Source organism: Catharus ustulatus, chromosome 1 (genome assembly GCF_009819885.2).
Source record: "Catharus ustulatus isolate bCatUst1 chromosome 1, bCatUst1.pri.v2, whole genome shotgun sequence".
Taxonomy (NCBI): domain Eukaryota; kingdom Metazoa; phylum Chordata; class Aves; order Passeriformes; family Turdidae; genus Catharus; species Catharus ustulatus.
Genome location: NC_046221.1, coordinates 135543116 through 135555309, shown reverse-complemented (window position 1 = coordinate 135555309; position 12194 = coordinate 135543116). Strand labels below are relative to the sequence as shown.

Below are 12194 nucleotides of genomic sequence, written 5' to 3'. Positions count from 1 at the left end.
AGGGAGATTCCACCGATCTCTCTGGGCAGCCTGTATTTTCAAATACAGTTTTTTTAGAAGAGCTCAAGTTTAACTGCTAAAACACTGAGGATAAATTTTGTTCAGAAACAATTTCATATGGAGTGGAGCTTTGTCTGCCTGAATACAATCAGTTGTTTTAGAATTCGTATTAGAGTAGGATCCTAAAATTTAAATGGATAAGCTTATTCATACCAGGAAATAAGTGAACTATTTGAGTACAAGATAAAACTGACCCAAACAAGATTTGCCACAAATAAACCAATTTATTACTTTTTGGCAAGTCCCATACAGCATGAGCAAAGATCTTTCACTCACTATATTAAATTATTTAACTTTATACAAACTGTAAACATCTTCAACATGACAAACTCTTGGTACAGGTGTTCCCCAGTTCTGGTATCTTTTCTCTCTCAGTTAATCAGACACAACTGAAACCCAAAAAACCCCAAAGAACTGTATATCTATAAAATGCAGCATGTGCATTTTATATCACATCAATTCTAAGCAATGCAGAGAAAAGTACTTATTATTTTTAGTGAAATTTGTAATGGTATTATGAATAGAAACATTTTTCCATGCTGTTGTATCCTATTTTTCTGTTTAAAATTAAAACCATCATTTTATACAATCAAGGTAGTAAACCAAATTTTACAGTAAGCCAGCTGGTTTGGTATATAAACCAGCTATATTTGTTATACTGTAACAGATAAATAAGAATGCAAAAACTCCTGATCTGGTTAACACTTTGCTTTCCTGGCAGGCACCAGCCTGAAGAACTGCTTGTCCAAAAACTCCAGCTGTAATTATCTGATTTTTTTTACCCACTCTCTCTCAAATTTGACCCATAAAATGATCACTTATCTCCCTCTTAAGTAAGAGCAGATTTTTATAAGTTCCAGGAATGTAAGTCTGCAGGCTAGCTTTACTGAAAGACTACAAGATACATATTGTTAGGTCATAATCCTCAAACCAGGGCAAAGGTGTTTGATCTTTTAATGAACTGCTTTTCTCCAAACCAACTCAGCAGAAGTAAAATACAGACAATTCTTTTATTGTCTAAGGCTTTAAAAAAATTTCAAAAATCCCTTTCTTGTTAAAAAAAAATTTGCATTAAAACTTTGGTTTCAATATGCTCCTAATTTTGAAGTCACACTTACAGACAACAATTTACATTTCTAATGTAAAAAGTCAAGCCATATTAAAACCTTTCAAGTCTCTGTGCATCATAAGAAGCAATTACAATAAACTTAATTCTTTTCCAGTTCACCTTCAGTTACTGACAAAACCCAAGGTGGTGATTTCTACAGTTGTGTGTAACCACCTGTTTTAAGCATTATAAAACATCACATTTTAGATGACAAAGTGCTTAGATCAGCAGATCCAGAATTATGAGTTCAGATGAGTTTCACTACCTGAAGTGAGGATACTGAGGAGCTCTGTAAGTTTTCAAAATGCACAACTGAAAGATTATGGAGAATTACCAGCGCAGCTAACTTGCACTGACAGTACAATGTACAGCCCTAAATAACAATGTTCTTCCTAGACTGTCAATTGCAAAAAAAATAAAAAATCCTACATGGAATATTGGTAAAAATCTTACATGAAAGTCTTTAAAAAGATTGTGCAATTCCTTCAGCCAAGCAAGATATTCTGCTGCTGGATTTACTTCCAGATCTTCTCTTCCCACATAAAGAAGGGAATCAATACTACACTGTTGAAATTAGATCCTGATAGGACTACAGAAACACTGCAGAGGATATTCCATAACCAAAATACAATCAGTTATTTCAAATGTCCGAACTCTTCCATTATTGTGAAAATCTGACAGAAATAATGGAACCTTCAGGTAACCTTAAATCTTCAGCAGAAATGCCAATTAACTGAAACAAATCTTTATTACTTGATATTTTCCCTGCAGTATTGAGAGGAAGCGCTATTGAAAAAAACCTGATCTACACAGCCACCATTTTACAGATCTTCTAAACATAATTAATACCAACAAGTTCACAATATTGTTGTGTGGTTTTGGTTTGGTTTTTGTTTTGTTTCATTTTTGTTTCAGTTATTTCTGATTTATAGCCAAACCTTGCAGGTCTTTTATATCTTTTCCTAATTTATAATCCATTCCATTTACTTTCCAGTCTTATTGGGAATTTCGTGGAGCCCAGCACACCACGACGCAACTGTTATCCATGTGAATGTACCACTTTTGTATGCTAGCTGCTGTTTTCTGTAGCAGCATCTGTTAGAACTTTTACAGAATTGTAATGTTCTCCTAATCCATAGGCATGCCTCATATACCTAAAAAAAAAGTTACAGAAATATGTTCAGTTTAACAAAAAGTATACATCATGCTAAACAGTAACAGCACTGGAAGACAATTTAAATAAAGCCAAGTTTTAACAACAAAAATATATAGGAAGAGCATTAATAAAGACAATTTTAAATTCTGGTGACTTCAGGCACAGTTTGACAAATACTATGAAAAAGAAAAAAAGTTTCCTCCATTTTGTATCAATGTGATTATTACTTTGTAATTATTTAACAGGTAAAATGACCTTACAGCATTCTCTAAATCAGTGACTGATACACGTCAGACACTGTCTAATTTCTCCAGAATAACTGTGTCAATCAAACAATTTCTGACCTGCACAACCATTACTCAAACAGTGCTTCAACATCAGATGTGTAACAAAATAAAAGAGCAGCTAAGAATCAAAGCTGAGGCCTCTGTCAGAAATAAGTGCACTACATTTAAGTGATAAAATTACATACTTACACAAGTGTTATTGGTTTGCCTGAATATTCTTCACCAACGACAATGGGAGGAGAATCCATTTGCACTACTTCAATAGGTGTTTGTAAAATGTGTGACAAAGCCCTTAGCTTTAAGGCAAAAACAACTTAGTAATAGGATTAAAGACAATGTAGGCAGGAGACAGGAACACTAGGCATTTCATTTTAGCAGACAGTTCAAACATAACATTAGTAATATTTTCAGAAAATAAACTTTATTAAAATAACCAAAATTGTTTTAACTTTTAAAACTTTAATTGAAAACAGATTGCCTTAAACTAATCATTGTTTAGAGGATGCAATATTGTGCTAGTTTCATTAATTTGCTAACTGCTCTTTCATAAAATTAAGACAAACTAAAATAAATACATATTTTTTGAAGCTCAAGTTATCATTTACATGACAATGACCTAATAATACTCCTCCACTTATAGTATCACTCTTTCTAATGGTATTTATACCAAATGAATTCACTAACTCACATGTTGTTAAATGCATCAGAACAGTGGTGCACCATCAGAAAAGATGGTGGGAAAACAACCTATAACCACAAGAAAAGGTTCTTAATAAGCTATTTATGACTATGTTCCCTTAGGCCTTCAGATATTCTTTCTAAAGAAGCCCTTTTTTAAGGGTACATTCACCCACTTCCGAATTTCACAAATAAAAATTATACTTACTTCCAGCTGACCACCCCATGCAGCTGTATTTGCTATATCATCACAGTACTTCTCAAATTCCTCTGCAGGGAAAGAAAAGACAACTTTTAGTACTTGTCTTGTTTGAGAAAAAGCAATTGAAGAAAAACACTGATTGTGCAATGAAGAACTAGAGCCAGAAAAGTACAAACACGTTATAAAGGAAAATATATACGCTCACTGAAGAAAAGCAGAGAAGAGTTGTCAAAAAAAAAACCCAAATTCATTCTGTTTTAAAAAGAAAATTTCAGACTGAAGAGAGGGATTAAAAAAAGCATAAAAAGAAGCACAGTTAATACTTTATTTTTTTATTTGGAGAACAACAGGTAACAACAAACAGGAAGTTGCATAGTTTTCTTCCTGTTAAGTTTCAGAGGATGTTTACAAACTTTAGCAAAGAATGTGATAGTGAGTATATCTACTTCTTATATTAGCCAGGTAATGTTTAAAAAATCTTGCAACTGCATGTAGTTAAACAGATGGTTAGGGTTTCTTTAAATTTCCAGATTAGCTGCCTTGTTTTTAACCTCTGAAATATTTATTCTCAATAGTTCCTTTGTAAATAGCTAAAGAAAATCTTTTCAGATCATGTTCTACACAAACCAAGTATAAAACTTGTAAATTACAAACCCTCGAGCTTTTAAACCTTACAGATTTTGAGAAAGAAGAACGTTCAGATTTTTTGAAGACTGCTCAGAATGACTTTTCATTCATTTCCTTTATAACAATTCCCTGTTGCTGTACAGAATTTTATTCAGTATTCTCCTGGGACACATTTAACCCGTGACAATAATCTCTGTCAACATAGGAAAGGACAGCACCCTGTGACCAAATAAAATCCACAGCAATGCCTATTAAACAAATGTACCATTGAGTTAAGGAAATGTATGCAGTCATTTTTGTGGTGTTCCAGGCATAATGAATAAATCATGTATTGCTCAAGTAAGAGGTACATAAACTGTTTTTACTTAGCCTACACCATCCACACTAAACCTCTTTATACTTATAAGTTTAGTCTACTTGTAAAGAATGGTTCCAAAATACTATGCAGTGAAAAAACAAGGTAGAATAAGAAAATGCATCGATTCAAACTATTATAAAATAGATATGTTTGAATTTCACACCCATTTTTAACAGCTTTCCTGCGTACATTGAAAACACCAATATAAAACTTGACAAGAAAATCACCCCAACCTGGCAGACAAGCTGTTTATAATAAATCACATCCCAAAATGAGTTCACACCATCTAGTAACCAGCAAGTTCTGTTTTGTTCTTGCCTTATTTTTCTAATGGGGAATAGTATTTCTCAGATGAATTTAAAAAGGTATATTAATTAGAAATCCAGGTGTACCAAGTTTCACAGCAGATCGTAATTCTGTGTTCCATGGAACACAATAAAACTAAAAAAGTTACAAACACCATAAAAGTCCCAATTCAGCTGTAACTGAGGCTGAGATTTATCAGAAATAGTAATAATAGTTTTTAAAATCTCATATGCTACAGGTCTTACCTCTGCTATACATATCTCCAGTATTAGGGTTTGTAAGAAAAGGAAGGAAGTCATCAAAGTGACTTTGCATATACTTTGCTGTTTGGTTTCTCAGAGTTGCAACAGTCCAGGAATTTTGGTGATCCTTGAGCTGATCTTCAATAGCTCTGTACATGCAATGGCCATCTGAAGGGATTTGTTTAATCTCTAGCTGCCTCGCAGCCAATAGGGAGGCAAGTTTCTGACTTTCAAGATGTCTAGCACCTGTTAAATTTTGTATCTCAGCTTCAGCTATTCTTTCTTCTCTTTCCTTCTCCAAAGCAGCTTTTTTCTCCTTAGATTAAAAACACACAAAAATTACATCAAATGTTAAAATTTAGAATATGCCTGTACAGTTCTTAGCTTAGTGCTTGCTTCTAACTCTTCCAATGTTTTCTCAGTACATTCTTACCTATAAAATATTTGTCTGAATCAGTACAACAAATTAGAGACCTCCTAAACCCAAACTTTAGCAAATGCTAAGTGACCAATACATCCTAACTGCCTCCGACACCACACCCAAAATTATATGACAAGAGAAATCTTAATACTATCAACATGCAAAATAACATTTTACAACACTCATATAAAGGCTATTAATCGAAGTACTTTCTTCAGGATCAACTATTTCAATACTCAAGTATGGGAATTCTAATTAAACATCAGGAAATACTGCTCTTTCATGAGAAATGTGAGATCTACCAGTTAAGAGTATAAGACTGCATAATGGAGCTCATGCCATGAAACTGAAACTCCCTCAGGACAGGTACTCTACATCATAAAAGACTGCTCCTAACCTAAAGGATGGATAAGAATGCATGTAGAGAATATTAGTAGGAATGTAATAATAATTAAAAAAAAAACTTTCATAGAATGTTTCATAAGTTCATGCTGATGTTAACAAGGCAGCAAGAACCCAAGTAAATAAGCAAGTAAAAAAGGAAGCAGTAAGAATTATCTTCCCATTTTCAGACTTAAAATTCACCACAAATCAAAATCAGACTGGTTTAGGCAGTAAGAATATAGGAAAACTAGACCAGAGTTCCTGGTTTGCCTAGACAGGATGCCATGAAATATGAACATCCTTTTAACATGTTTGTAGTGATCATGTAACAGGGTATGAAATACGCAATAAGGCAATGTTCCCCTGGCCCTGACCCAATATTCATGCAGGCACAATGAGAATGTTAATCCATCACAAGATCTGATGTTTAACCAGATCTAAGCCTAACAAACAAGACACTAGGTAGTGTTTCCTAACAACTCAGTATTTTAAAAGAATTTCTTAAGTATTGATGTTCTTTTACTAAACATGTAAAGTACGACAAGTTGTTTGATTTCCACATAGTATTTTAATTCAATTGTTTTACTTCTTTAATAATATTTTTAGTGAAAGTCTTTCAAAAATCATTTGCTTTACATAATTTCTTTTTTTATAGCTCCCATTTTCTGACCTATTCTGATTACTGGGTAATGGCTGAGGGTAGAAAAGTACAACTAATTTCTAAAATCCTTGCATATCTCTAGGCAGCAGTTTAACAGATTTTCAAGGCACCCAAGTAGGCACTGCATCAATACAGAACTACTCAGGTAATGTCCCCCACAAAATTGTTTACCTTTGGCTATTACAGTTACTTTTAGTTGAACATAAAGTCAATCAGTTATTTGCAAAATGTTTAACAGGAAGTCATACCCGCCTCTTCTGAGCTTTTGATATTCGATGATGCTGAATCTGCTGCTCTACTCCTTCAAGCTCCATATTTGCAACCCCATCAGCTATGGAATCTGTCTAAAAAGAAAAAAAAAGTTAAATGTTCTTATTAGTATAAACAATAACTAAGATATGTATCTTCTGAAACAGTTTTAAGTTCTCTTCCAGGGTATTTTTATGAAGTTTAACCACAAAGTTCCGTGTGTAGCACAAAAGCCATCAAAGCATTTCACATCCCAAACTACTGTCTTGCATTTCGTTACTTTTCTGCAGTCTCAACAGAGTTAAGTGCATCTCAAATTTAAGCTCTTACATACTGGTGTGTGAATAGTGCTTACTGGCTGAAAGGAAAAGCTATCCTCACCACGTCAGCCATCAGCAAGTTCTGTGAAAATTAAAGCAGAAGGGTCCATCCTCTGTATCAAAGCATAACCAGCAGTTGAAAGAGTTGAAACTTCTCAAAAAAAAAAAAATTACAAACCTAACCCTGTAACTATAAGAGCCATAAAAAAAAATCAGTTACACTGTTGACAAAATTGCAAAAGACACTGGATGAGTCAAACACCTGTTGAAGGTCATCAATTCTTGAGTAGTTTACATAAGATAACCAGAGTGGCAATATAACAATAACATAAAAAAATGATTCTCTAACATAACTGAGTTACTCATGTAACCTTAAAGGCAACACCAAATACTAGTTGTGGTGGTGCACCTTTCCCCCACTCTACATTTAATTTCTGTTGCAGCTTGGTATTTGTGATTTCCCTTGCATGCTTCATCCATTAATTCAGTAATAGAGTAAATCTTGCCATAGAGTTTTGTCATGCTTTTGCAGATTCATATTAAACCTGCTTTTGAAGTTTTTTTTACAGCAATTCTTTAAGCAACCAAATCACCCTCTCAACAGTGCTCCACAACAAAAATCCCCTACTGTCACATGCCCCTTCTAGCACTACCCACCTATTCTAAGAGCTAAAGCTCTCCTAAGTTTAAAAGCTACTAATACTGTGAAGAAAAGGATAACTACTTTGAAGAGTTGTTTCATTGTAATTTTTAAAAGTTAAAAAAAGCCCTAACACAAACTGTACCTGTACAACTTCAGCTGAAGTCAGGGAACATACCTTATTCTGTTCAGGTGAAGCTTCCTTCAGCTGCTTTAATTCCTCCTTGTGCTTCTGTTCAAGTTCTGCCTCTAGTTTGGCAACTTCATCTGCCAGCTGTTTTCGTCTCTTCTTATCATTCTTGGGAACAGCATTTTTCATGCCTTGAATTTTTGCTGTTAGAGAAGTAGTGTAATAAAACATTACTTCTTAATATATACTCTATGGTCATGGCAGAAAAATTACTACAAGTCACACTAATTTACAAACATCAACAAATCAGTATAATAGGTTAGCTGTGAGACTGACAGTTATAATCCTCACATTTTCCAAATGGCTATATTTTTTCTTAAAAGATGCAAACTGCCCTTTCTTCCTCTGAAGAAGAGAAAAACTTACGCCAGGTTACTAATAAAAAAAAAAAAATGAACTTCATCAATGCAGCAGACTTTGGTCTGTTGCCTTCAAAAAGGCTATGTGGGCATCAAATCTCACAGAAAAGATGTGCAATTTTTTTAATCACACAAGCAGCGGATTAAAAGTAAAAACTGAGTTTACCCATCCTTAAGACAAAGCTTCTAAAAGCAAAATGAGTATTCGAAAACAAAAAAATCTTAACTTCATGAAAATCCTTAAGTATTTCTTGGTTGTAAGTCAATTCTTCATTTCTAAAATCACAGAATAGTTTGGTTAAAAATGGTCTCCAGAGGTTACCTAGCTTTGCCTCCTGCTCAAAGTGGGGTTGAACTCAAAGCTACATCAAGTTATGTTAATTCAGATGCACCTGAAATTTATTCAGCTGACTGTGCAGTCTCCAGGGATGGGCATTCTGCAACCTTTCTGGGAAACTTTCTTCCTAATATTCAATGATTCTTGCTATGAAAATATTTCCCCTTATTTTTCTCATGAAGATTTTTCTTGTTGCCCTTCAGCTCCTGTCTCTAGTCCATTCTCTCTACTTTGATGAGTCTGGCTCCACCGATTACACAGTGGAAACTACAACCAGATTCCCCTACAGTCTTCTCTTCTCATGTGTTCTTAAATGAACACTCCCAATACCTCTGTCGTGTCTGTACTCACTGTTTTAGAGTTACAGCAGCAATTATTTCACACCCTGCTTGCTATTCATCACCTGTACATTTTCCTGTCCTTCACCCTTGACTGACACAATTGAGGTGAAGATGATGGCAATGATAATGGAAGTTTTCAAAGGGAGGCAGGAAGAATGCTTATACTGAAAGATTTATGTTAAGCATTCAGCCCCGCAGATGAATAAGCTGAGTATGATAGAAAAGCAGCTTTGTTCATTAAAATTAACATAATAGAGGAGCAGGGAATCCAGAACATAAAAGGCACACACAAATACACAGAGGAGAGTACGGGTGGTGGAAAGGGGCAGGGGTGTGGAGGCAGGTACCATCAACCAGAGAGGGTGTTGGATTTTCAGAGGTTGAGATGCACCTTGTGTTAAATCTTACAAACAGTTTTGCCCTCTGGCAAACAGTTATCAATGCAACCCAGGAATGTATTTTTCTAGTAGGCAAATGTGTTTGTAAGTCGCCTGCCTCTCCCAACTGAGAAGAATGGGGCTCTGCCTTCAGTTTACCCCTCCCACCACTTGGTAGTGTAGAACTACCATTATCACCTCCTCTAGGTGCAAAAACCTTCTGCTCCTCAGCCACTCCCAATCCATGTGCCATGTACCCCAGGCACCTGTGACAATGCTCGATTCTCACCCCTCTTCAATTTCAACCAAATCTGAGGCAGGAGCGGGCATCTCTAAACATCAAGTTCCTACAGATTTAGTGACAGCTACATAACCTGACTCCTCACTTCTTTAACCCTGTGATAAAAAGTCACAGATGGGCCGATTTCATTACATACCAAAAAACCAAACAAGGAAAAGGCCCTATCAATATACTGGCAACGAGAAAGGCTTAAGAAAATATTGTAGTAACTATGAAATTCAACAGAATGCGTCTATCATACCTCCTTAATTATATCAATATATTGTAATAGGGTAGGTCAAATATCGTAAAGTGCTATAAATTCATACTGAGGTACTATAAGACTACACAGGTCTTTTACTACCGATACTTTATTATGGCTGAACAGGAAATGAAAATTTGGTTCAGGTCAACTGCAGTTGGAATGAAGAAACCTAACAGGCTGGGCAGGAAGAACTCTTAGGCAGGCTTTTCAATCTAAAACGCCTTAAAAAAATCGCGTTCTTCAACTAAAAACCAAAGTACCAAAATGCGAACATCACGCCAATGGCCCAGCATGAATTAAGCCGCAGCTCGAGCGCATCTCCCGGCTCCCAAGGCCAGGGCAGGGCAGGCCGTCCGCAGAACCAGCACTGCTCCAGCAGCACAGCCCCACTGCTGCTAGCAGGACCAGCGCTGCTCCGATAGCAGAGCCCCACTGCCCCACCGCCGCCCGCAGGACCAGCCCTGCTCCGGCAGCACAGCCCCACCGCCGCCCGCAGGACCAGCACTGCTCCGATAGCAGAGCCCCACAGCCGCCCGCAGGACCAGCCCTGCTCCGGCAGCACAGCCCCACCGCCGCCCGCAGGACCAGCACTGCTCCGGGAGCACAGCCCCGCTGCCGCTAGCAGGACCAGCACTGCTCCGGGAACACAGCCCCGCTGCCGCTAGTAGGACCAGTGCTGCTCCGGGAGCACAGCCCCGCAGCCACACCGCAGAACCAGCCCTGCTCCAGCAGCACAGCCCCACAGCAGGACCAGCACTGCTCCGGGAGCACAGCCCCACTGCCGCCCGCAGGACCAGCGCTGCTCCGGCAGCACAGCCCCGCAGCCACACAGCCGCCCGCACCCCATTCCGCCACCACCGTCCCCGTCCCCCTGCGAGGGCACTGCCAGGGCGGTTCCCCCTTCTCCACAGCCGCCGCCGTCCCTCCCGCCCCTCCGAGCTACTCGCGCTGCCGAGTGGGGCCTCCAGCGAGGGAAGGCGGAGAGCGGACGCCGAGCCCAGCCGGCCCCGCGTGTCCCCGCCGCCGCTCCCCAGCCTTCTCCCCGCCCGCCCTGCGCCGGCATGACGCCCCTCACCCTGGAGCTCCCGCTTCTCCTTGCGCTGCCGCTTCACCAGCTGCTGCAGCGGCCCCTCGGGCCCCGACTCTTCGTCCCCCGAGCCCTCCATGAGCGCCCGGAGCCGGCGGGCGCAGCTGACCCCCGACCCCGGCGGGAGGCGGGAGCTCGCCGCGCTTCCGCCAGCGCCGCCCCGCCTGGCACGGTGTGAGGGGGTGGGAGCGGCCCGGCCCCGCTGAGCCTGAGCCAGGGACGGCCCGGCCCCCTCTGAGCCTGAGCCTGAGCCTGAGCCAGGGATGGCCCGGCCCCCCGTGAGCCTGAGCCGGGAGCGGCCCGGCCCCCGTGAGCCTGAGCTGAGCCAGGGACGGCCCGGCCCGCCTGAACCTGAGCCTGAGCCTGAGTCGGGAGCAGCCCGGCCCCCCTGAGCCTGAGCCGGGAGCGGCCCGGCCCCCGTGAGCCTGAGCCTGAGCCTGAGCCGGGAGCGGCCCGGCCCCCGTGAGCCTGGGCCGGGGCTCGGCTCGTGGCGGAGAATGAAAGGAAGCGCTTGGTTTGTTCAGGGGTTGGGAGCGTTTCTGTCCGCTGATATCTGCGGGGACCTCGCTCCTGCCGCAGTGTCCCGGTGAAGCACTCCCGTGGGCAAGTCTGCGCTAGGAAAAGGCCATACGTTCAGTTCAGCTAGAGGTGGATCCTGTTAAACAGAGAGGTCAGAAGGGAATCGGTTAGGGTTTGTACGCAATTTAGCATATGAAGGAAAAACAAAAAGTTAACCTGTTCATTTCTGTACAAAACACACAGTGTGCTGCGTGAAGCTCAAAAACACTAGAAAGGCTCACGATTTTCTAAGTTGACGGTGCTTGTATCTCCTCACTAATGTGAAATTACTCCTCAGAATATGAAACATTCTTGTTACAGTAAAAAGCCAGACTTCGTGTTTGGGGTCAAATCAACATCTCAAAGTGAGAACTGCAACTTGCTTTGCTGTTTGGTACAAGCACCAACACTGCGGAACATTCAGTTGACATGGACAAAATATAGCCTATAAAAATTAGTATTTTATTGGTGCTTAAAATTACTCAAACGGAGCAAAAACTGGTAATGGAACTGCATTTGTCCTTAACTCTTAAGGTCATTGCTATTACTCATTTTACATTTTTATGAACAAAATGTCTGCAAGAATACTTCCCTGGAGGTATTTAAAAAGCAGTAAATATGGTTCTTAGGGATATGATTTGGTGATGGACTTGGCAGTGCTGGGTTAACAGCTGGACATCATGCACATCTTTCCCAACCTA

General features: G+C 39.7%; 1 protein-coding gene across 2 annotated transcripts; it reads right to left on the bottom strand.

Annotated features, from left to right (window-relative positions):
* Nucleotides 1-264: 264 nt before the first annotated feature.
* On the bottom strand, nt 265-11072 carry OTUD6B (OTU deubiquitinase 6B). Of its 2 annotated transcripts, XM_033075456.1 has the most exons (7): nt 10924-11072; nt 7878-8032; nt 6739-6834; nt 5028-5340; nt 3498-3559; nt 2801-2907; nt 265-2322 (listed from the first exon to the last, which is right to left on the bottom strand). In XM_033075456.1, the coding sequence occupies exons 1-7, from the start codon at nt 11012-11014 to the stop codon at nt 2238-2240; spliced, it is 909 nt and encodes a 302-aa protein (XP_032931347.1). In that variant the 5' UTR covers nt 11015-11072; the 3' UTR covers nt 265-2237. The 2 variants fall into 2 exon arrangements, with proteins under 2 accessions (XP_032931347.1, XP_032931356.1); XM_033075465.2 differs by lacking the exon at nt 10924-11072 and having other exon boundaries at nt 6739-6830; nt 7878-7966.
* Between the last annotated feature and the right edge of the window lie 1122 nt (nt 11073-12194).

What these genes read in the sequence shown, in the direction of transcription:
- OTUD6B (XM_033075456.1), bottom strand. Translation starts at nt 11,014, where the DNA reads ATGGAGGGCTCGGGGGACGAAGAGTCGGGGCCCGAGGGGCCGCTGCAG. An exon ending in TGGAGATATGTATAGCAGAG is followed by an intron (nt 3,560 to 5,027) that starts GTAAGACCTGTA and finishes CTTTCCCTGCAG; the next exon opens with AGGAATTTGAGAAGTACTGT. An exon ending in CATGGGGTGGTCAGCTGGAA is followed by an intron (nt 2,908 to 3,497) that starts GTAAGTATAATT and finishes TTTGCCTTAAAG; the next exon opens with CTAAGGGCTTTGTCACACAT.